The sequence below is a fragment of the Monomorium pharaonis genome, chromosome 8, assembly GCF_013373865.1.
Source record: "Monomorium pharaonis isolate MP-MQ-018 chromosome 8, ASM1337386v2, whole genome shotgun sequence".
Lineage (NCBI taxonomy): Eukaryota > Metazoa > Arthropoda > Insecta > Hymenoptera > Formicidae > Monomorium > Monomorium pharaonis.
This window is the reverse complement of record NC_050474.1, coordinates 18779810-18806143: the sequence shown is the minus strand read 5'-3', so window position 1 is coordinate 18806143 and position 26334 is coordinate 18779810. Positions and strand designations below refer to the sequence as shown.

The 26334-nt window shown below is 34.5% G+C and overlaps 7 protein-coding genes and 1 long non-coding RNA gene across 12 annotated transcripts in view; 7 read left to right on the top strand and 1 right to left on the bottom strand.

Annotated features, from left to right (window-relative positions):
- The window catches only part of LOC105833168, a 448328-nt gene that overhangs the window by 96544 nt on the left and 325450 nt on the right, over positions 1-26334 (bottom strand). The gene's annotated exons all lie outside the window — the stretch shown is intronic.
- LOC118644168 overlaps positions 1-26334 on the top strand; it is a 203069-nt gene that overhangs the window by 159005 nt on the left and 17730 nt on the right. The gene's annotated exons all lie outside the window — the stretch shown is intronic.
- On the top strand, positions 6058-7694 carry LOC105831799. Its single transcript, XM_012672202.3, has 3 exons — positions 6058-6805; positions 6937-7469; positions 7577-7694. The coding sequence occupies exons 1-3, from the start codon at positions 6130-6132 to the stop codon at positions 7637-7639; spliced, it is 1272 nt and encodes a 423-aa protein (XP_012527656.3). The 5' UTR covers positions 6058-6129; the 3' UTR covers positions 7640-7694.
- LOC118646959 lies at positions 10608-12854 on the top strand. 2 transcript variants are annotated; one of them, XM_036290943.1, is made up of 4 exons: positions 10609-11543; positions 11736-11833; positions 11966-12501; positions 12611-12854. In XM_036290943.1, exons 1-4 carry the CDS (start codon positions 11146-11148, stop codon positions 12668-12670), a joined length of 1092 nt encoding a protein of 363 aa, XP_036146836.1. In that variant the 5' UTR covers positions 10609-11145; the 3' UTR covers positions 12671-12854. The 2 variants fall into 2 exon arrangements, with proteins under 2 accessions (XP_036146835.1, XP_036146836.1); XM_036290942.1 differs by having other exon boundaries at positions 10608-11833.
- On the top strand, positions 12991-16221 carry LOC118644072. 2 transcript variants are annotated; one of them, XM_036290937.1, is made up of 3 exons: positions 12991-14770; positions 14910-15448; positions 15550-15679. In XM_036290937.1, exons 1-3 carry the CDS (start codon positions 14092-14094, stop codon positions 15613-15615), a joined length of 1284 nt encoding a protein of 427 aa, XP_036146830.1. In that variant the 5' UTR covers positions 12991-14091; the 3' UTR covers positions 15616-15679. The 2 variants fall into 2 exon arrangements, with proteins under 2 accessions (XP_036146830.1, XP_036146829.1); XM_036290936.1 differs by having other exon boundaries at positions 14910-16221.
- On the top strand, positions 16096-17769 carry LOC105835923. The gene is made up of 3 exons (XM_036290939.1): positions 16096-16806; positions 16946-17484; positions 17593-17769. Exons 1-3 carry the CDS (start codon positions 16122-16124, stop codon positions 17656-17658), a joined length of 1290 nt encoding a protein of 429 aa, XP_036146832.1. The 5' UTR covers positions 16096-16121; the 3' UTR covers positions 17659-17769.
- On the top strand, positions 19164-20230 carry LOC118646963. Its single transcript, XM_036290957.1, has 3 exons — positions 19164-19349; positions 19496-20031; positions 20151-20230. The coding sequence occupies exons 1-3, from the start codon at positions 19190-19192 to the stop codon at positions 20211-20213; spliced, it is 759 nt and encodes a 252-aa protein (XP_036146850.1). The 5' UTR covers positions 19164-19189; the 3' UTR covers positions 20214-20230.
- Positions 20463-26062, top strand: LOC105835921. 3 transcript variants are annotated; one of them, XM_036290947.1, is made up of 3 exons: positions 20463-22206; positions 22341-22879; positions 25549-26062. In XM_036290947.1, the coding sequence occupies exons 1-3, from the start codon at positions 21534-21536 to the stop codon at positions 25600-25602; spliced, it is 1266 nt and encodes a 421-aa protein (XP_036146840.1). In that variant the 5' UTR covers positions 20463-21533; the 3' UTR covers positions 25603-26062. The 3 variants fall into 3 exon arrangements, with proteins under 3 accessions (XP_036146840.1, XP_036146839.1, XP_012535038.2); XM_036290946.1 differs by lacking the exon at positions 25549-26062 and adding an exon at positions 22990-23147; XM_012679584.3 differs by lacking the exons at positions 20463-22206; positions 22341-22879 and adding exons at positions 24016-24761; positions 24901-25439.

The window sequence follows — 26334 nt, the reverse complement described above, 5'->3', positions numbered from 1 at the left end:
GTTAGTGTGATGTACCCACACGTCGCGACAAAAGTCATAACGACAGCTATCGCTTTTTGTAGTTGCTTTTTTTGTTAGGCGACTAGGGTGGTGACACCCTGAGTTAGTACGTGACAATGTCTAGAGATCGCAGGCTGGAGTCAAGTTTACATATATACGCATATTTATTTTGTACGCATGCGTTTGCGCCCGCGTTGTGTGTGTGTGTGTGTGTGTGTGTGTGTGTGTGTGTGTGAGAGCGCGCGTATGCCATGCATGACTTTCTGATCTTTCTATTGTACAATCTTTATATGCAGTATCAAGCAGAATTTACAGCGTGCGCTTGTTAAAGTGTTCAGAAGAACTATCTTATCTATAAAATATCCTGTTTACCGAGAAGTTTAATGTAATCAGTACTCGTTTGCGTCAATTAGCAAAAAAATACGAAGGGTGTTTGTAAAGTAAGTACCGTTTCAAAACATTTTCATGGCGGCGCTGTATGTGCCATTCTGTGGATACGCACTGACTGCCTTCATCCATTAGCAAGCCAGTAGTGTAGTATGTAAGATAGGTTTAAGAACGTGGTAAAGCTACCATTGTTAGTCGTCCCTGAGAGGCGATAGATTTTCGTTTGTTTTCGGTGCCGAACGAGCGCGTCCGTGCACGCAGTCTACCACGATCCTGCGGCCAGGAAACTTGTCCTGACGCAGCGATATCATTTTTTTTATTAAACATTCATAACCAAGTGCGTGTTTTATTTGTGCCAGCCATCCGACTATCCTATCCCTTACAACTTTCAGAAGTGGGATTAAGTTCGTTAGATCCATTAATTAATTGACTCGAGTGGCTTGGTGGCTCAGTAGCGATTTATATCCGTGTGATATTAACGAGGAAGAAGCGTGCCGAATACCGAAGATACCGAGACGCGGACAACCGTGCTAAGTAACGACAAAACCGAGAGGAGTTCGGGAAAGGTCGAGAGCAGGAACCGCAAGAGGACAAGTCTGAGGAACGGCGAAGAAAAAATCGTAATTGAGGGTCAAGGACATCGGTTACGAGGAAGACGAGCGAAGCGAAGGATATAAGTGAGACGTATTCGTCGCGTACGATTCTGCTGCGTGTGAATTCGAGTGGCTCGAGACTCGAAGGAAGAGATACGCATAAGTGTGAATTAGAAGGCTGTGCGAATAAGTTCGGCAGTACAAAAGTTCGAGAAGCATCGAAGAAATTTGGCGGCAAGGCTGCAAGTGTGTGCGTCGTAGAAGGTTAGCGACAAGAAACGGCGCGACGGTCGGTAACAACGCAGGTTTCAGCGAGTGAGTGGCGCTGATAAGAATACGGTCAATAACGCGGTCGATAATTTGATTTCGATTTTGAACGCGGTCAATAACCAGGTCGATAATTTGAGTTCCGCTGGGGCAGCAGCTACGCAGGATAAGAAGGAACAGATGTGTGATCGACGATACCGAGATGAAGGACCCGAATGTGTTCACGGTAGCGGCGTTGAAGAATAAGCTGCAGCAAATGAATTTGAGCACTGCCGGCAACAAAGCTGAGTTAATTTCGAGACTGAATCAAGCAGATCCTTCCGGTCAATGGATGGACGACATTGATACCGATGTGAGGACGACGGCAACAGATTCCGGAGAGGCGGCGCACGTAACGACAGGCCGAGATACCGAACCGGATGAGCAGATGTTTGAGCCTCAATCTGAGATACCGAGAAATAGAAACCGAGAAGCACGAGAAGCTGAGTTGGCGAGAAGAGAACGAGATTTGATGTTACGTGAATTAGAATTTATGCGACGAGAAAATGAGCATTTGCGTGCTACGTTGCAAACGACGCCAGGTAACGGTATAAATTTGATGACATCTAAGGTTAGCTTGTCAAATTTGAAAGAAATGTTACCGCCATTTGATGGAAAAAAAGGCCTTTTTCAGTGTTGGAAGGAACAGCTGATGTTAGTGAAGCAAATGTATCAGCTAGACGATAACATGACCAAATTGCTATTAGGAGCAAAATTAACAGGTGATGCAGCCGAATGGTTTCACTCAATGCCTGCACATCTTTCCATGTCAGTCGACGAATTACTGGTGCGCATGGAAGCCATGTATGATCAACGAGAAAAGAAGTTGACATTGAGGAAGGAATTCGAGGCGCGGACGTGGCAGTCAAGCGAGACGTTCGCTGATTATTTCCATAAGAAGATTATTTTGGCAAATAAGGTACCGATAAGTGAAGACGAGATAGTGGACTACTTGATAGAAGGTATCCCAGTCAAATCAATCAAGTATCATGCAATGATGCAACGGTTTCTTAACAAAGAATCTTTACTGCGAGCAATGGAAAATATTTCATTGAGCTCCGATCACAAGACTCCGCATAAAATGGAGAAGACGTCCACTAATAAACATACGGTCAAGGCGGCGAGTTCGAGCAAGAAGAACGACGGTGACGCAGAAGGAAAAGCAGATCCGAAGTGCTACAATTGTAATCAAGCAGGACACATAGCAGTCAAGTGCCCGATGCCGAAACGAGAGAAGGGAACGTGTTTCAAGTGCTTTCAAACGGGACACAAGGCAAAGGAATGTCCCTCGAAGGAGCAGGCGAAAAGCGGAAAGAACAAGGACGAGGCCGAGGAGAAGACGGATGTCAACAGCGTGTCCAGTGGAGAAGTTGGAGATTTCCATAGGAAAGTAGACTATCAGATAAGTGACGAAGCCAATAATTGTGTAGTTAATTTAAAGCTTGACACTTTGTTAGATACGGGTAGTCCCGTCAGTTTCGCGAAAGATGATTTCATACCGCCGAGTTTAGTTATACCGGTAGCGCCGGAAGATAATAGATACCGCGGAATAAACGATAGTGCGCTAGAAGTAAAGGGACGTGTTACCGCTCAAATCACGCTTGACGATAGAGTACAGAAAAACGTATCGTTGTTAATAGTACCAGCGCGATCAATGAAAGCGTCTGTAGTAATCGGTCGAGATGTTTTGAAATTTTTCTTTGAGAAGGGGGATTCGTCTGATAAAGCATTGGAAGATCAAGTGATTAAAGAAATATTAAGTATTCGCGTAAATGAACCACGTAAAGATTCGTGTGAAGCATTAAATATAAATCAAGACGTAAGCATAGAGGCACAAAAAGCGATAAAGAAATTATTTATCGAAGAGTATGTTAAACCGAAAAGGCCAGAACAACCTGTTGTCGATGCGGAAATTAAGTTGAGACTAAAAGATGACAAACCGTTTCACTTTTCTCTTAATAGACCGTCATATGCGGAACGAAAAGAACTTCGCGTTCTACTAGATTCTTTGCTCGCGAAAGGAATTATACGGCCGAGCGAATCGGAGTACGCTTCACCTATCGTGTTAGTACGTAAGAAAACGGGAGATTTGCGATTGTGTATCGATTATCGTGAATTAAATAAAGCGTTAATAAAGGATAATTACCCGTTACCGAATATAGAAGATCTTATTGATTCATTGTGTGGCAAAAAATACTTCACGAAGCTAGATTTAAGAAACGGATTTTACCACATACGAATGTCGGAAGAATCCATTAAGTATACCGCATTTTCGACGCCTTTTGGCCAATTTGAGTTCATGTGTATGCCTTTCGGGCTAAAAGTAGCTCCGTCTCGATTTCAGAGGTACATCAATCAGGTATTATCGGAACTCATACGAGAGTTAAAAGTAGTTGTCTATATGGACGACATTTTAGTGATATCAGAGACAATAGAACAACATATCGAAATATTGCGACGAGTGTTTGGATTATTTATAGCAAACAGGCTTGAGCTTAGGATTGATAAGTGCGCTTTTCTGCAAACGAAAGTAGAATTCGTGGGTTATTTGGTTACCGAAGCGGGCATCAGTCCGACGAAGGAAGGTGTAAGATCTGTACAAAGGATACCGGTACCACGTAACATTAAAGAAGTGCATAGCTTCGTAGCATTGTGTTCGTATTTTCGTAAATTTATACCGGCTTTTTCAGTAATTGCAAAACCGTTATATGACTTGTTGCGTAAGAACGCATCTTTTGCTTTTGAAGTACGCGAATTGCAAGCCTTTGAAGAATTAAAAAATAAGTTGACACAGGCCCCTGTTCTAGCTATATATAACCCAAATAGCGAAACAGAATTACATTGTGACGCAAGTATTGCTGGTTTTGGAGCAGTATTGGCGCAACGTGGTAGTGACAAACAATTCCACCCGATATTTTTCTTTTCGAGACGAACGACAGAAGTAGAAAGCCGTTATCATAGCTTTGAGCTAGAAATGTTGGCAATTATATATGCGTTACGGCGTTTTAAGGTTTATTTAAGCGGAATTAAGTTTAAAATAGTCACGGACTGTAATGCTCTGACTTTAGCCATTAAGAAAAAGGATATATCACCGCGAATAAGTAGGTGGATATTGGAACTACTTAATTACGATTATGTTACCGAGCATAGACCGGGAACGAAGATGGGTCACGTAGACGCATTAAGTAGATTACCGAGCGAAATATTAGTCATCGAGGACAATTCGTTTGAGTTAAATCTTGCACTTAGTCAAAACCGCGATAACAAAACGCGAGAATTAAAGGAAATATTACAAAAATCCGAAGATCCTTATTTTGAATTAAGAAACGGAATTGTATTTAGAAAGGACAATGGTGAGTTACTATTTTACGTACCGAGCGTTATGGAAGCGCATGTTTTGCACAGGTATCACGACCAGATGGGCCATTTGGCAGTAGAAAAAACATTCGATAATGTAAGAAAAAGTTACTGGTTTCCGAAAATGAGGCAAAAAATTAAGGACCACATCGCGAACTGTTTGAAATGTATCGCTTTTTCACCGTTCGAAGGGAAAAAAGAAGGATATTTGCATTGTATTCCTAAGGGGGAGATGCCGTTTGAAATTTATCACATAGACCATTATGGTCCTATAGACAAGGATCGGTTAGCGAAACGATACCTTTTAGTTGTCATTGACGCCTTCACGAAATTTGTGAAATTATACCCGACTAAGACTACAGCAACGCAAGAAGTTATCAGTCATTTGTTAGTTCATTTTAGTAACTTTAGTAGACCACGTGTTATCATATCTGATAGGGGTACGGCATTTTCATCGAGTGAATTCGAATCGTTTTGTAATGATAGTAATATACAGCATGTTAGAATTGCGACTCATTCACCCAAGGCGAATGGCCAAGTAGAACGTGTTAATAGAGTATTAGGACCTATGATAAGTAAGCTCATAAATAACGACGAAAAAGTTTATTGGTACAAGATAATATCCGATATCGAATTTGCGATTAATAATACTGTGCATAAGGCTACCAACGAGACTCCAAGTAAACTCATGTTTGGCGTTGAACAGCGAGGAAAAGTTGTAGACGCTATTCGTGAATATTTAGATGTTACCGTTAATGCTACCGAAAATAACAGAGATTTAAGGCAATTGCGAGCGAGAGCGGCAGACAGAATAAAACAAAGTCAAAAGTATAATAAGGAGTACTTCGATAAAAAGCGTAAACCTGCACATAATTATAACATTGGCGATTATGTCATGATTAAGAATATAGAAACGGCCAAGGGGGCTTCCCATAAAATTATTCCTAAATTTAAGGGCCCGTATGAGGTAGCGCGAGTTCTTAAAAACAATCGATACGTTATAAAGGACATAAGTGGTCATCAGATGTCACAGAAACCTTACGAAGGTACGTGGGAGGCAGTAAATATGAGGCCTTGGATTAAAGGAGTTAACTTCGAGGGCGAAGTAGGGTCAGGAAAGGCCGAATGTAGTATGTAAGATAGGTTTAAGAACGTGGTAAAGCTACCATTGTTAGTCGTCCCTGAGAGGCGATAGATTTTCGTTTGTTTTCGGTGCCGAACGAGCGCGTCCGTGCACGCAGTCTACCACGATCCTGCGGCCAGGAAACTTGTCCTGACGCAGCGATATCATTTTTTTTATTAAACATTCATAACCAAGTGCGTGTTTTATTTGTGCCAGCCATCCGACTATCCTATCCCTTACAGTAGCAGTATAGAGAACAGTCATGAAGGCAATCAGTGCGCGTCCACAGAATTGCACATACAGCGCGGCCATAGAAATATTTTGAAATCGTACATACTTTACAAAAACCCCTTGTAAAAGAAAATGGAGGAGATTCGTGTGCCTGTACACGACAACTCGCCATCGATAGAGTACACCTTGCGTCCAATATCTTACACGTCTTGGTTTATGGGCGTGGGCATTGCACATCCGCTAAAGTGTCCAAAGTTTGTGACGATAGTCATACGTATCATTCACTTGGTCATTTGTACAGTGATTCTAACAATGTTCATCCGTAACAACATTTCTCATTTATCCATAGATTCAGTAGTAGAATTCTTCTACATCATAGATAGGATGATATTTTTCGTTGCGGCATATTATTACATTTATCACGGAATCAGACAGTATAACACGTGGCCAAAGCTGATGGACAAAATAAAGGAGCTTGATCAAAAGATTAGAAAAGAAACACACATGAATGATGAACCAGTAAAAGTCATGGAAGCAGTAGCGATTCTTATGACTTTTGTGTGTTGCCCTTTGATCCCGATTGTACGCTACCTATATGACTTTTTGACTTCAAATTACATTGCAATTGACAGTCTTTTTTCTGATTACATGATGGCACAGTCGATGATCAACAGCTTCTTCTTCGGTGTTGTCGTTTATGTTCTGTATTACAGATATAAAATGATAAATAAGATGCTCGGCCATTTGGAACTATCTGATGCGCGATTGATCACGCTCAAGATTAGACGCATTAAAGAATTGCATAACGGTAAGTTTTGGCGAATATTATTTGTTGTTTTGAAATTAGATAATGTAAGTTCATGTGGCGCGAGATACAGTTTAATAACGTCTACAAAAAATTGTGGCAATATTGAGATGTGATTTAGAATTTTGTTGCAGATATTTGTGACTTAGTTATTGTGATAAACGATATTCACGGTTTTTATCTTCTTCTCTTCTCGGCAAACTGCTTCTCTATTGTAACGACTGCACTATTCTGTGGATATATGGTTTTTATGCTTAATAGCTATAAGGTGGCATTGATATATTGCATAATTTCGGTTATATACACTATTCAATTTGGTGTGATTTGCTGGGCTTGCAAACTCGCGCGTCAAGAATTCGAAAAAACCAAGACAATTATGTGTGCAATTTCACTGAAATGCCAATCTATGAAGTTTGATAAACCGAACGATACGAGGAATCAATTGAGTTTAGAGGTACGACCGTCATTGGAAGACGCGAACAGCGAGCAAAATTTTAATTGGAGTCGCAATTGGAATTACGTTGCCATGGAAAATCTTTTGCGTAAAATTATGGCTCGAAACGATGTCAATACCGAAATTAATGACTTTTTTATTCAACTACAACATCATCGAGTATCATTTACGGCCTGTGATTTCTTTGAAATGAACAATAATCTGTTCTGTGCTGTAAGTATAATATTTATTTGTGTCGTATAATTTATGTAAAATTAAACTTTTGAATTGCAATGTAAATAGATCTCAAACTAATTAAATAAAGTATATTTATTTTTTAGTTTATCGGAGTAATTTCCACATACTTGATAATTTTTATTCAATTTACTAATAAATCCGAATAAACGACAACTGAGTTTAACTTGAACTGGCAGATTGTTAATATTATACTTATATTAATATAATAGTATATAATATTTAATAGTATATAATTAATAGTATATAATACGTATATTAATATAATAGTATATAAAAATTATTTGTTATAAGAAGTTATAGCTGTAATGTTTTATTTATTCTCAATAAATTTTTTTCGCATTAATGAATATTGTCGCATAAGAGAAACAACAAAAGATTTTTCTTTGTATTAAATTAAAAGATCGGTTATCGATTTATGTAAAAATTTTGTTTATGTAAAAATTCTTAATAGACATACAATAAAAAATAATTTAAATATTTATTTTATTACATATAAATAAACGTTTAATACAAAAAATAACATTTAATTTAACATTTAACTGAACATTTGAGTTATTGCATATAAAAAAATTAATTATTTGATAAAACAGTAATACCGTACATATATTCATTTAAGTATAGTTTTACTTTTCTAATCTTCTTAATTAACTCTTATTATTGATTATTATCTTGCTTTATTTACATTTTATTTACTGAGTGAATATAATTAATTAATTTTATTAAATTTATTTAAATTTTATTAAAACTGCATTACGTTTATAAGTAGAGATAGTTAATGGCACGCGATTTTAAATTGTAGAATTGCAAAAGTAGTGCATCGTTCTTTGTTGTTGCATAAAGTATCGGAGAGAATTTACACGCATGTAATATTTTGCTTCTAGACGAACTTTATTATTTTGTCTACAAAATATTTTGCATCGTTTAATAGAGGGATAATAGACGAAAATGGAGGGGATTCATGCGCCAGTACACGACAATTTGCCATCGATAGAGCACATCTTACGTCCAGTATCTTACATATCTTAGTTCATGGGCGTGAGCGTTGCACGTCCGCTAAAGTGTCCAAATTTTGTGACGATATTCGTACGTATCATTCACCTGGTCATTTGTACAGTGATTCTAATAAAACACTTACAAAACGTTTCGAGTTTTGTGAATTTTACCTTGGGTGGGTCAGTAAACAAATTCTTCTTTGTCATGGATAATGCGATATACGTTGTGTCGACATATTACTCCGTTTGTCACGAAATTAAGCAGTATGAATGGCCAGAGCTGATGAATAAAATAAAGGAACTTGATCAAAAGATCAGGAAAGAAACGTATATGAATGACCAACCAGTAAGGCATATGGAAGCAATAGCGATTCTTATAACCTTTATGTGTTGCCCTTTGTTCGCGATTGTGCACGCCCTGTATAACTTTATGCATTCACATGACCTTATCATGGCAGAATTGGTGTTTTATTACATAAGGGAACGATCGTTAATCAGTAGCTTCGTCTTTGATGTTGTCGTTTATGTGCTGTATTACAGATATCAAACGATAAATAAGTTAATCGGCGATTTGGATAAATTTTCTGATGCGCCATTGATTAGATTCAAGATTAGACGCATTAGAGAAATGCATAATGGTAAATTTTCACGATTTATTATTTTTTGTATTAGATAATGTAAATTTATGTCATGCGAGATACAATTTAAGACAGTCTGTGAAAAAATTGTGGTAATATTGAAATCTGATTGATTTCTTTTATGCAGATATTTGTGATTTAGTTATTATGATAAACAATATTCACGGTTTTTATCTTCTTCTCTGCTCGGCAAATTGCTTCTTTGGGGCTACGACTACCCTATACCATGCTATCGTAGTCGACAACTATAAGTATGCTGATATTTTACATAATTTCGATTATGTACATTGCGCAATTTGGTCTGATTTGTTGAATTTGCGCACTCGTGCGTCAAGAATTTGACAAAACCAAGATAATTATGTGCGCAATTGCATTAAAATGCCAATTTATGAAGTTTGATGAACTGAACGATACAAGGAATCAATCGAGTTTAAAAGTATGACCGCCATTGGAAGATGCGGACAGCAAGCAAAATTTTAATTGAAGTAACAGTCACAATTGGAATTACATTGTCATGGAAAATATTTTACACAAAGTTATGGACCGAGACCATGTCAATAAATTAATAGCTTTTTTATTCAACTGCAACATCGTTGAGTATCATTTACGGCCTGTGATTTCTTTGAAATAAGCAATAATGTGTTCTGTAATGTGAGTACAATATTTATCTACGTCATACAATTTATATAAAATTAATTATTTTTGATTTACAATGTGAATAAGTTTCAAAGTAATTGAATGAAATATACTAATATTTCAATTCGTCGGAGTGAGCTTTACTTATTTAACAATCTTTATTCAATTTACTGAATAATTGAAGATCTAAATGAAAACAGTGCAAATTGTACTGATAGTATACAGTAGAAACTTTACACTGTCACGGTGCATTTGCACTATGGCATAGTGAAATTGTAGCACTGTAAAGTAACACTACTCTATTGAAAGAGAGAGGAAGCGGCATACGCGGCGTGAGCAGGTTATACGGTGATGATGCGCGATAATAATACGTATATTGTTTGGAAAGTGGGGGAATTTCCTTCTCAGTGAGGCAATGGAGAAGACGCATAAGGGAAACCACGACAGTTTTTTATTCTATTAAGTTAAATGAATAGTTAATGATTTATGTAAAAAATTTTAGTAGTTATGCGATACAAAATAATTTAAATATTTAATTTATTGCATATATAAAAACATTTAAATTATTCTATATAAAAAATACATTTTTTAATAAAACAGTAATGCAGTACGTATATCAATTTAAAGATAAATTTTATTTTATTTTCCCAATCTTTTCAACCAACTCCTTATCATTAATAGTGATAGTGAAACTATAGCGACAGTACAGAACAGTTGTAAACAAATGCTCTTAACAATTTAATTTAATCATACAAGCAGCCTCTTTTAAGAATAACGTATTATTAAATAGAGATAATGTAATCTTATTTTTAAAAAATAATTTTTGTTTCAAAAATACTATTATTTTCTATTCAATATTTTTGAAATATTATTTAAGAAAATTATTCTTCAGTAATGAGAATATATTTTTGTTGGTGGAACAGCATAAAATTTCTTTGTGCAGATAAATATCCGTTAATGCAAGATATCTGTTTAATTATCTACAATATTGTTTCAAGATTTATGTGTCGAGAGTAAAACACATTATCAAAAGAATTAATTTTTTTTTTCCGTCTATGTCACAACGCCCAGAGGCCACAGCCCGGGGTCACCGATTAATCTATTAGTCAGAACTGGGGTGCATGTTTATAAATATACACATTTATTATGAATGTATGCATGCGTGCGTGCGCGCGCGCGTGTGTGTGTCTGTGTGCGTGCCCGCAAGTCTTCTGATCTTTTTACCGTACAACTGTTACATACAGTATAAAGCAGAAGTCAAGGCGTGCGTTTGTTCAGAGAAATTTTATTATTTTGTCTACAAAATATTTCGCATTGTTTGCCGAGGTGTTTTGATATAATTAGCACTTGTTTGCAAAACGTATATTAGCAAGAAAATAATAGAAAATGGAAGAAATTTATGTGCCAGTACACGACAACTCGTCATCGATAGAGCGTACCTTACGTCCAATATCTTACATGTCTTGGTTCATGGGCGTGGGGATTGCACATCCGCTAAAGTGTCCAAAGTTTGTGACGATAATCATACGTACAATTCACCTGGTCATTTGTACAGTGATTCTAATAGAACACTTAGAATACGTTTCGAGTTTTGTGTATTTAAAATCTATTACGTCAGTAAACAAATGGTTCTTTGCCATGGATAATATGATATATTGTGTGTCGACATATTATTCCATTTATCACGGAATCACGCAGTATGAATGGCCGGAGCTGATGGACAAAATGAAGCAGCTTGATCGAAAGATCAGGAAAGAAGTACACATGAATGATCAACCAGTAAGGTACATGGTAGCGACAGCGATACTTATGACTTTCGCGTGTAGCCCTTTGTTCACTATTGTGCTCGTCTTGTATGATTTTATGAAACATTCAAATGACACATACGTGAACGACTATGCGTCTTATTATATGATAGCACGATCGTTAATCAACAGTTTCGGCCTCGATGTTGTCGTTTATGTGCTATATTACAGATATCGAACGACGAATAAGATGCTCGGCCACTTGGATAAGCTATCTGATGCGCCATTGATCGCGCTCAAGATTAGACGCATCAGAGAATTGCATAATGGTAAGTTTTTGTAAATATTATTTATTGTTTTGCAATTAGATAATGTAAGTTTATATGGCGCGATATACAGTTTAATATAGTCTACGAAGAAATCGTGGTAATATCGAAATATGTTTAATTTCTCTTATGCAGATATTTGTGATCTAGTTATTATGATAAACGATATTCACGGCCTTTATCTTCTTTTCTTCTCGCTAAACTGCTTCTTTACGGTCACGAATTCACTATACATGGCGATCATATATATCGAAAACGAAGACTATAAGACTATATTAATAGTTTACACGTTTGCAATTATATATACTATGCAATTTGGTCTGATTTGCTGGATTTGTACACTCGCACGTCAAGAATTCGAAAAAACCAAGATAATTATGTGCGCAATTGCATTGAAATGCCAATCTATGAAGTTTGATAAACTGAACAATACAAGGAATCACTCGAGTTTAAAAGTCCGACCGCTAATAGAAGATACAAACAGCAACCAAAATTTTCGGAGTAACAGTCATAATTGGAATTACGATGGCGTGAGAAATCTTTTGCGTACAATTATAGACCAAGACCATGTCAATAACGAAATTAATGGCTTTTTGATTCAACTGCAACATCGTCAAGTATCATTTACGGCCTGCGATTTTTTCGAAATAAGCAACAATTTGTTCTGTAGTGTAAGTACCATATTTACTTACGTTATACAATTAACGTAAAATTAATTACTTTTGAATTGCAATGTGAATAGGTCTCAAAGTAATTAAATGAAATTTACTAATTTTTTAGTTCGTCGGAGTGAGCCTTACTTATTTAACAGTCTTTATTGAATTTACTGAAATGAAGTAATCTTCACATATTTGATAATTTTTATTAAATTTATTTATTTAATAATCTGAACATCTAAACGAAAACAGAGTGCAATTTGTACTGGTGGTTTATTAATAATATATGTATATAAAAATGATTTGTTATAAGAAGTTCTAGTTGTAATGTTCTATTTTTCTTAATAAATTTATTTTGTATTAATGCATATATTGTCGCATAAGAGAAACAACGAGAAATTTTTTTTTGTATTAGGTTAATTAAAAGAACCGTTACCGATTTATCTAAAAATTTTATTTATGTAAAGAATCTTAGTAGACATTTGATACAATATAATTTAAATATTTAATTTGTAGCATATAATAAACATTTAATACAAAAAATAACATTTAAATTAACATTTAAATAAACATTTAAATTATTGCATACAAAAAAATACATTTTTTGATCAATATGTAATGCCGTACATATATCCATTTAAGTATAGTTTTACTTTTCCAATCTTCTTATTGGTTATTATCTTGCTTTATTTACATTTTATTTACTCAGGGAATTTAATTCATTAATTTTGTTAAATTTATTCAAATTTTATTAAAACTGTATTATGTTTATAAGAAGAAATAGTTAATGGCACGCGATTTAAAATTGTAGAATTGTAGAAATAATACGTCGTTTTTGGTGTTGCATAAAGTATCAGGGAGAATTTATGCGCTTGCACGTTTGTAGCGTTTCGCCTCCAGAAGAACTGCATGATCGGAAACTGCTTCCCACATGGAGAAGCTTCCATGGTTGAGTTTGGTGGGTGAGGAAAATAAAAGATGCGTTTTTGACCGAAAAGGATTAACCTTTATTGGCTCTAGGGGAAAAGGCATATCAAGGCATATAATTTAAGAATAAAAATGTACTTGCAGCTAAGATTTATTTGTTTGTGTGTGCAATTCCCACTCGAACGCTTGTTTAAACAATTTTCTCGTTGTTGGATTCAAGATGAAATGTATTGCGGATTGACAGCATGGGCATAATATCTCTATGAGATAAGACGACTGGAGAAGGATCTCAAACGTCGTGGATAGTTTGACGTATCCGCGCGTTGCGATGAAAGTCACCTAACGACAGCTGTTGCTTTTTGTAATTACTTTTTTGTGATACCTTGAGTTGATACAGGACAACGCCTAGAAATCGCCGCCTGGAGTTGCGTTTACGTATATATGCACATTAATTTTGTTTGTACGTATGCGTACGCGCATGTCATGCACTACTTCTGCTCACTCTATTGTACAACTGCTATATGCAGTATCAAGCAAAATCCAAAGCGTGCGCTTGTCAAGGTGTGCGGAAAAATTTTACTATCTTGTCTACAGAAAAATTTTGTACCGTTTTCGTAGGAGTTTCAATGTAATCAGCGCTCGTTTGCAAAACGTCAATTAAGAAAGTAATAGACAAAAATGAATGAGATTCATGTACCAGTACGGGACAATTCGCCGTCAATAGAGCACACCTTGCGTCCAATATCTTACACGTCATGGTTCATGGGCGTGGGGATTGCACATCCGCGAAAGTGTTCCAAGTTTGTGACGATAGTTATACGTATTATTCACCTGGTCGTGTGTACAGTGTTTCTAAAAATATACATCGAGCACATGTTCCCTTTATCCCTAGATACAGTAATAAAATTCTTCTTTATCATAGATAGGATGATATTTTTTGTAGCGATATATTATTACATTTATCACGGAATCAGGCAGTATGACAAGTGGCCTGAGCTGATGGACAAAATGAAGGAGCTTGATCGAAAGATCAAGAAAGAAATACATATGAATGATCAACCAGTAAAAATCATGGAAGCAGTAGCGATTCTAATGACTTTTGTGTGTTGCCCTTCGTTCCCGATTGTAATCTCTCTATACTACTTTTTGAATTCATATAACAGTAGTGTGATCAATTATTTGTTATATTATCTCATGATAGCACAGTCGTTGATCAACAGCTTCTGCTTCGATGTGGTTGTTTATGTGCTGTATTACAGACATCAAACGGTAAATAAGATGTTCGGTCATTTGAATAAGTTATCAGATGCTCCATCGATTGCGTTTAAGATTAGACGCATCAGAGAATTGCATAATGGTAAGTTTTGGCAAATAGTATTTGTTGTATTATAGTTAGATAATATAAATTTATGTGGTGCTAGATAAAATTTAATACAGTCTATGAAGAAGTTGCGGTAATATCCAGATGTGATCAAATTGTAAATTCTGTTATGTAGATATTTGTGATCTAGTTATTATGATAAACGATATTCACGGTCTTCATCTTCTTCTCTGCTCGACGAATTCTTTATTTATGGTCACGTCTACACTATACAGTGCATACTTAAATACCATGAAGGAAGAATATGACGATATGTTGATAGATTACATGACGGCGATTATATATACTATGCAATTTGGTCTGATTTGCTGGATCTGCACACTTGCATGTCAAGAATTCGGCAAAATCAAGATAATTATGAACACAATTGCATTGAAATGCAAATCTATGAATTTTGATAAACTGAACGAGACAAGGAATCAATCGAGTTTAGAAACGCGGTCGCCATTGCAAGATTCGGACAGTGAGCAAAATTCTAATTGGAGTAACAGTCACGATTGGAATTATGTTGTCATGGAAAATCTTTTGAGTAAAATTTTGGACCGGGACTATGTAAGTGATGAAATTAATTGGTTTTTGATTCAACTGCAACAGCGTCGAGTATCATTTACGGCCTGCGATTTTTTCGAAATGAGCAACAATTTGTTCTGCAGTGTGAGTACAATATTTACGTCGTACAATTTATGTAAAATTAATTACTTTCAAATTGCATTAAATATGTTTCAAAGTCATTAAATACAAAACTTATTTTTCAGTTCGTCGGAGTGATCTGCACTTATTTAATTATTTACGTTCAATTTATTCAATTCCCGGATACCTAAAAAAAAAACAGAGTGCAGCTTGTGTCGGTAGTTTGTTAATAGTAATAATAATATATAAATATTATCTGTTAAAGAAGTTATAGTTCGTAATATTTGGTTTATTCTTAACAAATATATTTCGCTCATCTAACGACACCATCATTTTGTGTAATCGCTTTTAATTTTTTGTTAAACGACTAAGAGGTGACATCCTGAGTCGATGTGACAACGCCTAGAAACCGCAGCATGATGGAATCACATTTAAATGTATACGAATTCATTTTGCATGTATAATGTGTACGTGCTTGTTGTGTGTGCGTGCGTGTGCGTGCGCATATCATGTATGACTTTTAATTTCTCTGATGTACAACTGTTATATGCAGTATCAAGCAAAATTCGAGGCGTGTGCTTGTTAAAGTGTTCAGAAAAATGTTATTACCTTGTCGACTAAATATCTTGTACTGTTTACCGAGGAGTTTTATTATAATCAGCACTCGTTTGCAAAACGTTAATTAAGAAAGTAATAGATGAAAATGGAAGAGATTCATGCACCGGTGGATGACAACTCGCTGTCGATAGAACACATTTTACGTCCAATAACTTACACGGTTTGGTTCATGGGCGTTGGGATTGCACGTCCGCGAAAGTGTTCAAAGATTGTGACGATAATTATACGTATTATTCACCTGGCCATGTGTACAGTGTTTCTAAAAACATTCACCGAGTACATGTTTACTTTATCCATAGATTCAGTAGTAGAATTCTTCTACATCATAGATAGGATGATATTTTTCGTTGCGGCATATTATTACATTTATCACGGAATCAGGCAGTATGACAAGTGGCCTGAGCTGATGGACAAAATGAAGGAGCTCGATCGAAAGATCAAGAAAGACACACACATGAATGATCTACCAGTAAAAATCATGGAAGCAGTAGCGATTTTCATGACTTTTGTGTGTTGCCCTTTGTTCCCGATTGTAATCTCCCTATACTACTTTTTGCATTCATATAACAATAGTGTGATCAATAATTTGCTATATTTTTTCATGATAGCACGGTCGTTGATCAACAGCTTCTGTTTCGATGTGGTCGTTTATGTGCTGTATTACAGATATCAAACGATAAATAAGGTGTTCGGTCATTTGAATAACTTATCTGATGCTCCATTGATTGCGTTTAAGATTAGACGCATCAGAGAATTGCATAATGGTAAGTTTTGGCAAATAGTATTTGTTGTATTATAGTTAGACAATATAAATTTATGTGGTGCTAGATAAAGTTTAATACAGTCTATGAAGAAGTTGCGGTAATATCCAAATGTGATCAAATCGTGAATTCTGTTATGCAGATATTTGTGATCTTGTTATTATGATAAACGATATTCACGGTTTTCATCTTCTTCTCTGCTCGACGAACTCATTCTTTATGGTCACGTCTAGATTATACGCTGCGTTCATAAATACTATGAACGAAGACTATAACGATATGTTGATAGATTACATGACTGCGATTATGTATACTATGCAATTTGGCCTGATTTGCTGGATTTGCACACTTGCATGTCAAGAATTCGGCAAAACCAAGATAATTATGAACACAATTGCATTGAAATGCAAATCTATAAATTTTGATAAACTGAAAGAGACAAGGAATCAATTGAGTTTAGAAACGCGACCGCCATTGCAAGATGCGGACAGTGAGCAAAATTATAATTGGAGTAACAGTCACGGTTGGAATTATGTTGTCATGGAAAATCTCTTGAGTAAAATTTTGGACCGGGACTATGTCAGTGATGAAATTAATTGGTTTTTGATTCAACTACAACAGCGTCGAATATCATTCACGGCTTGCGATTTTTTCGAAATGAGCAACAATTTGTTCTGTAGTGTGAGTACAATATGTATTTACGTCGTTACAATTTATATAAAATTAGTTACTTTAAAATTGCATTAAATATGTTTCAAAACCATTAAATGAAAAATACTTATTTTTCAGTTCGTCGGAGTAATCTGCACTTATTTAATAATTTACATTCAATTGATTCAATTCCCGGATGCCTAAAAAAGAATAGAGTGCAGCTTGTGTCGGTAGTTTGTTAATAGTAATAATAATATATAAATATTATTTATTAAAGAAGTTATAGTTTGTAATATTTTGTTTATTCTTAATAAATTTATTTTGCATTAATAGACACGTATATTGTTGCACAAGGAAAATCATGAGAGTTTTTTATTCGATTAAATTTAAATAATAGTTATTGATTGATGTAAAAAATCTCAGTAGACATACGATACAAAATAATTTAAATATTTAATTTATTGCATGTAAATAAACATTTAAATTATTGCATATAAAATATTCATTTTTAAGTAAAACAGTAATGTTGTACATACGTATATCCATTTAAGGATAAATTAATTTTACATCTCCAATTTTTTTAATTGATTCATATCATTGATCTCTATCTTGTTTTATTTATATTTTATTTATTTAGGGAATTTATTTAAATATTCTTATTTTATTTATTTACATTAAAACCTCATTATGTATTGAATTAAGACGGTTGAAGGGAGGATTACAGACGCCGCGGATAGTTTGACATACTCGCATCGCGATGGAAGTCACCTAACGACACTATTATTTTGAGTAATCGCTTTTTTGTTAGACGACTAAGAGGTAACATTTTGAGTCGATATGTGACAACGCCTAGAAACCGCAGCCTGATGGAATCACATTTAAATGTATACGAACTTATTCCGCATGTATAATGTGCGCGCGCGTTTGTGTGTGTGTGTGTGTGTGTGTGTGTGTGTGTGTGTGTGTGTGTGTGTGTGTGTGTGTGTGTGTGTGTGTGTGTGTGTACGCGCATGTCATGCATAACACTCTGATCTTTCTATCGTATAATTTTTATATGCAGTATCAAGCAGAATTCAAGGTGTGCGCTTGTGAAAGTGTTTACAAAAATTTTATATTTTGTCTACTAAATGTTTTGTACTTTTTACCGAGGAGTTTTACTATAGTCAGCACTCGTTTGCAAAACGTTAATTAAGAAAGTAATAAACGAAAATGGAAGAGATTTGTGCACCGGTAAACGACAACTCGCCGTCAATAGAGCGCGTATTACGTCCAATATCTTACATGTCTTGGTTAATGGGCGTGGGGATTGCACATCCGCGAAATTGTCCAAAGTTTGTGACGATAGTCATACGTGTTATTCACCTGGCCATATGTACAATGTACCTAAAAGAATTTATCGAGGTACTTATTGAAGAGAATTCAATAAAATACATTCATAGCATCACATATAGGGTAATATGTCATGTGGCAGCATATTATTACGTTTGTCATGGAATCAGGGAGTATGATAATTGGCCACAGTTGATAAACAAAATAAACGAGCTCGATCGAAAAATCAGAAAGGAAATACACATGAATGATGAACCAGTAAAAATCGTGGAAGCAATAGGGATTCTTATGACTTTTGTTTGTTGCCCTTTGTTCCCATTGTTACCTTCCTATATTATAATTTTATGCAAGAAAAATATTACCTAAATACGAGTTTGTGATCGGTTCTTTGCTGTTTTATTATTCGATGGCACGGTCGTTGATCAACAGCTTCTGCTTCGATGTTATCGTCTATTTGCTGTATTACAGATATAAAATGATAAATAAGATGCTCGATCATTTGAATAAGCTATCTGATGCGCCATTAATCGTGCTCAAGATTAAACGCATCAGAGAATTGCATCATGGTAAGTTTTAATGTCAAATATTATTTGTTATATTATAATTAGATGATGCAAATTTATGTGCAGCAAGATATGATTTAATGTAATCTATATATAAAGAAATTGCGGTAATATCGAGATGTTATTGAATTTTGAATTTTGTCATACAGATATTTGTGATCTTATTATTAAGATGAACAATACTCATGGTTTTTATCTTCTTTTCTGCTCGGCAAACTGCTTCTTTACGCTTACCGCAGCACTATACGAGACGTTCTTGCATATAAAGAACGAAACGGACATAAATTATATGTATATATGGGGGTTATGTGTCGAGTTGATTATGTATACTATGCAATTTGGTTCGATTTGTTGGTTTTGCGAACTTGCACGTCAAGAATTCAACAAAACGAAGATAATTATGTGCGCAATTGCATTGAAATGTCAATCTATGAAGTTTGATAAACTGAACGATACAAGGAATCAATCGAGTTTAGAGGTACGACCGCCATTGGAAAGCGCGGACGGCGAGCAAAATTTTAATTGGAGTAACAGTTACGTTGTCATGGAAAATCTTTTGCGTAAATATATGGCTCAAGACCATGTCAATAACGAAATTAATGGCTTTTTGATTCATTTGCAACATCGTCAATTATCGTTTATAGTCTGCGATTGCTTCGAAATAAACAATAATTTGTTTTGTGGTGTGAGTATAATATTTACTTATGGCAAACGATTTATGTAAAATTATGTAACAAAGCTATCGTATTGCAATCTAATTAGATCTCAAAGCAATTATTTAAATAAAATATACTTATTTTTCAGTTCATCGGGGTAATCTTCACTTATATAATAATCTGCATTCAATTTCTCTATACTCCGATTTAAATAAAAGCAGAGTGCAGCTCGTATCGGTAGTTTGTTAATAGTATATAAATGTCATCTGTTAAAAAATTTATAATATTCTGTTTATTCCCAATAAATTTATTTTGCATTAATGTATATTTTTGCACAAGAAAGCCACGAGTTTTTTTTTAATTAAAGGAATAATCATTGATTTATATAAAAAATCTTGATAGACAACAATATAATACAAAATAAATTAAATATTTAATTTATTGAATATAAATAAATCCTTAAATTATTGCATATGATGTAATTAATTTTTTAATAAAACAGTAATGCAGAACGTACATGTATTTAGAAATAAATTTAATTTTACTTTTTCAATTTACTTAATTGGCTTATATCATTGGCCTTTGCTTTAATACATCTCCTGACTGTTGGCATTGCATATCCGCGCAAACGCCCTAACAGTATCACAATAATTTTTAATATAATTCACTTGGTCATATGTTTTATTATTTTAATATATGACATGATACGTTTCTTCTTTAATGATACGTTCTTTGCTCTTGAAGGCGACATATTCAAGTTTATGGACACACAAAAGAATATATTTTTAAAATTGCAATAATGTCTTCCTTCGGGATTATTTTATACTTAAAATAGCTTAAAGAATAAATATTTTTTGATTTAGGATAAATTATCTTTACGGCAAAATTAAACCTTTTTAAATTAATATAAAGGCAGCATTTAATGATCGTATCAAGGCATATAACGTTTAAGAATAAAATTTACTTGCAGCAAGATCTATTTCTTCGTGTGATGACCGTGGTAAATAATTTTTTCGTTGATGAATTCAAGATAAAATGTTGCGTATTGATGGGATAGGCATAATATCGCTATGAGATAAGACGGCCGCAGGAGGATCATAGACGCCATAGATAGTTTGTCGACAAAAATCGCGTAACGAGCTATCGCTTTTTGTAATCGCTTTCTTGTTAAGTAACTAAAGTGGTGACTAATAAAATTAATTAATTAAATTCTCTGGGTTGATATGTGATAACGCCTAACGACCGTACCTTAAAGTAACACATATATGCATATTCATTTTGTATGCATGTGTGCGTGCCGAACATGCGTGCGTGCGTGCATGACTTATCCTCACTCTGCTGTACAACTGTTATATGCAGTATCAAGGCGTGCGCTCGTTAAAGTGTTCAGAAATATATTACTACAGAAAAAGTTTACTATAATATCTTGTCTACGAAATATTTTGTGTCAACCGGGAGTTTTAATGTAACCAGCACTCTTTTGCAAAACGTCAATTAGCAAGAAAATAATAGAGGAATAAAAGAAACGAAAATGAAGGAGGTTCATGAGCCAGTACACGACAATTTTCCGTCGATAGAGCACACCTTACGTCCAATATCTTACACGTCTTGGTTCATGGGCGTGGGAATTGCACGTCCGCTAAAGTGTCCAAAGTATGTGACGATAGTCATACGTATCATTCACCTGGTTCTATGTACAGCAATCCTAATAACATACTCCCAATATCTTTTCATTTCGTACATAAGTGTATACATGTTCAAGTATATCCTAGATTGGATGTCATACGTCGTGTCAGGATATTATTACATTTATCACGGAATCAGGCAATATGACAAGTGGCCGGAGCTAATGGATAAAATGATGGAGCTTGATCGTAAAATTAGAAGGGAAACATACATGAATGATCAGCCGGTAAAAAACATGGAAGCAATAATGATTCTCATGACTTTTATATGTTGCCCTGTGTTGATGATTATGTACTCCGTGTATTACTATATGTTTGATTATGACATTCCCACAGTCACATTGTTGTTATACTACATGATAGCACAGTCGTTGATCATCAGCTTCGTCTTTGATATTGTCGTTTATGTGCTGTATTACAGATATCAAACGATAAATAAGTTGATCAGTCATTTGGATAATCTGTCTGATGCATCATTGATGGCGCTCAAAATTAGACACATTAGAGAATTGCATAATGGTAAGTTTTGGCAAATATTACTTTTTATTGTAATTAGATAATGTGAATTTATACAGAGCGAGGCATAATATAATACAGTCTATGCAGAAATTGCAGTAATATCAAGATGTTATCGAAATATGAATATTTCGCAGATATTTGTGATAACGTTATTATGATAAACGATATTCATGGTCTTCATCTTCTTCTCTGCTCGGCAAACTGCTTCTGCATAGTTGCGACTTCACTATTCAATGTCTACTTAAGAATCGAGAAGGAAGACTATCAGTCTATATTGATTTATAACATGGAATCGATTATATACTTCATGCAATTTGGTTTGATTTGCTGGATTTGCACACTCGCGCGTCAAGAATTTGACAAAACCAAGATAATTATATGCAGAATTGGATTGAAATGCAAATCTGTGAATTTTGATAAACTAAACGATGTAAGGAATCAATTAAGTTTAGAAGTGCGTCCGCCATTGGAAGACGCGGACAGCGGACAAAATTCTAATTGGAGTAACAATCACGATTGGAATTACGTTGTCACGGAAAATCTTTTGGGTAAAATTCTGGATCGAGACCACGTCAGAAACGAAATCAATGACTTTTTGATTCAACTGCAACAGCGTCAAGTATCATTTACAGCCTGCAATTTCTTCGAAATCAACAATAATTTGTTCTGTGGTGTGAGTATACTATTTACTTGGCATACGATTTATGTAAAATTAGCTGTTTCCGTATTGTAATGTAAATAGAACTTAAAGAAATTATTTAAATAAATATACTTATTTTTCAGTTTGTCGGGGTAATCTTTACTTATATAATAGTCCTTATTCAATTTAAACATAGCGACAATGTGTAGATTGCCCAATGGTCTGCATCGGATCTTAGTGATAATTATAATTTTTCTATTAAATTGAATTTCTTAGCTTTATTTTAAACTGCGCGCTGCCAGGTTTTTCAGTCTTGAAACACAATTACTAAGCTAAATGTCGATGCTCAAGAGCATCTTAGAATACTCCGTTCTTTCTTTCCCGAGAAACTAAATAAATTTATTGCAAAAAAAATATTTTAGCCGCGATTCGAACCCGGATCTCTCAACATTCCGTGCGGGCGTCCTAGCTAATTCGATCACTAAGACATGGTATTATTCTTCGCAATAACCAGTATATTTTAAAGCACTGCACGTCCTTTCAAGTTTATTATATTTAACCAATAATCCGAGAAACTAAACAAAAACAGAGTGCAGATTAAATTGGTAATTTGTTAATAGTATATAAATATTATCTGTTAAAATAAGTTATAATTTGTAATATACATATATGTTTATTTTTAATAAATTTATTTGGGATTAATGAATGTTGTATATTGTCGCACAAGGGAAATCACGAGGGTTGTTTCTTTTTATTAATCCTCCGTAGTTACACTTCGGATTTTTAACAAGTTGGTCGCATGGAGTGCGTTGCACCCCAATGAATATTTTCAGGGTTTTATTACAATTATTTAACATTTTTTAACTTTTGACTAGTATTGATACATTATTAAAGGGCTTAAGAATGAGTTGATATGTGACAACGCCTAGAAACCACGGTCTGGAATTACGTTTATACATATATTTATTTCGTATGTATGCAGCGCGCGTGTATGTGTGTATGAAAGTGTGTTGTGTGTGTGTGCGCGCGCATGTCATGCATGACTTTATGATCTTTCTGTTGTACAATTGCTATATGCAGTATCAAGCAGAATTCAAAGCGTGCGCTTGTTAAAGTATGCAGAAAGATTTTACTATCTTGTCTACAAAATATTTTGTGCCGTTTACGAAGGAGTTTTAATGTAATTGGCATTTACAAAACGCCGATTAGCAAAGAAAATAGTCGACGAAAATGGAGGAGATTCATGTGCCAGCACAAGACAACTCGCCATCGATAGAGCACACCTTGCGTCCAATATCTTACACGTCTTGGTTCATGGGCGTGGGCGTTGCACGTCCGCGAAAGTGTTCAATGTTTCAAACAATTTATTTGCGTTTCGGTCACATGGTCATATGCACAACGTACCTAATACAACATATCAGATACGCTTCTCACATGTCTTTCGTTTTTAACATGGATGTATTTAAGTTCATGTATGTCATAGATAGGGCGACAGACTTCGTGTCGACATATTACTATATTTATCACGGAATTAGACAGTATAACAAGTGGCCGGAGCTAATGGACAAAATGAAGGAGTTTGACCGAAAGATCAAGAGAGAAACACATACGAATGATCAGCCAGTAAAAAAGTTGGGAGTAATAGCGAGTCTCATGACTTTCGCGTGTTGTCCTGTGTTGATAGTTGTGCATGCCCAATATTTGAGCTATCTAAATTTGAAAATTAGATATTTTGACTTGTTGATTTATTACACGACAGCACGGTCATTGATCAACAGCTTCGTCTTCGACATTGTCGTTTATGTACTCTATAACAGATATCAAACGATAAATAAATTGCTCGACCAATTGAATGAACTATCTGATGCGCCATTGATTGCGTTCAAGATTAGACGCATTAGAGAATTGCATAATGGTAAGTCTTTGCAAATATTATTTTTTGTGTTGTAATTAAATGATATAAATTTATTTAGCGCGAGATATAATTTGATACTGTCTAGGAACAAATTGCGATTATATCAAGATGTGATTCAATTATGAATTCTGTTATATAGATATTTGTGATCTCGTGAGTACGATAAACGATATTCATGGTTTTCATCTTCTTCTTTGTTCGGCAAACTGCTTTTCTATAATCGTGATTAAACTGTTCTTGACATACAAATATGTAAAAAGTGGTTACGATGATTCTCTCTTGTTATTTAACACGATTTGGATTATATATATCATACAATTTGGCCTGATTTGCTGGATTTGCACACTTGTTCGACAAGAATTCGACAAAACCAAGATAATTATGTGCGCAATTGCATTGAAATTTAAATCTATGAATTTTGATAAACTGAACGACACAATGAATCAACCGAGTTTAGAAGTTCAACCGGCGTTGGAAGATGCGGAAAGCGAACAAAATTCTAATTGGAATAACAGTCACGATTGGAATTACGCTGTCATGGACAATCTTTTACATAAAATTTTGGACCGAGACCACGTTAGAAAAGAAATCAATGACTTTTTGATTCAGCTGGAACATTGTCAAGTATCGTTTACAGCCTGCGATTTCTTCAAAATGAATATTAATTTGTTCTGTGGTGTGAGTACAAAATTTATTTACATCATGCAATTTATGTAAAATTAACTACTTTTGAATTGTAATGAAAATGTGTTCGTGAAGTAATTAAATAAAGTAAATTTTTTTTCAGTTTATCGGAATAATCGTCACATATTGTATAATCTTTATTCAATTTACCACGTGAACATTATGCATTCTACTGAACATGTTTTTATCATTTTGTTATATATGTCGCAAGTATACAAAAATTTTGGAACTTCAGCTATCAATAACATTTAAAGCATTTTGGTAAATAACGTTTTTTGAAGCAACTAAATAAAGTAAACTTATTCTTCAGTTCGTTGAAGAGATTATTACTTATTTATTGCTTTCCATTCCATTTTTTTTGATCCGTTCATTATGCGATTTTACTTTATTCAGAATACATTTGCAATATCAGTTTTTTATACGTCAAACGAGTATAGTATACATACATTTAAAAACAAAACTTTGAAATTTCTGTTATTAATTAAATTTGAATCACTATTAATTAAATTAAAAATTATTTATTCTAGTATTCTTTCGTTCTTAATACCAATAATTGCAAAATGTAATTAAAAATTATTATGTACAGCATTTAATAAATAAATTATCTTTTTAAAAAATAAATTATCTTTCTTTTTTAGACCTAAAGATGTTTTTGTTTTTAATTTTAGAAGACACGGATTTATTATTATCCTAAATGATATTTAAATGCTCATTTTTGCACATTTTTTACGTTCTTTAGCTGTAAGTAATATTTCAATACTTTTTTACAAAAACACTAAGTTTATGTACAATGTTTTATCATAAAAAAACTAAAAAATGCACTATTTAATTATTAATTTACTGCTAACAAAAAGGATTGGGACACCCAAGAAGTTTGGGGTAACGTTTT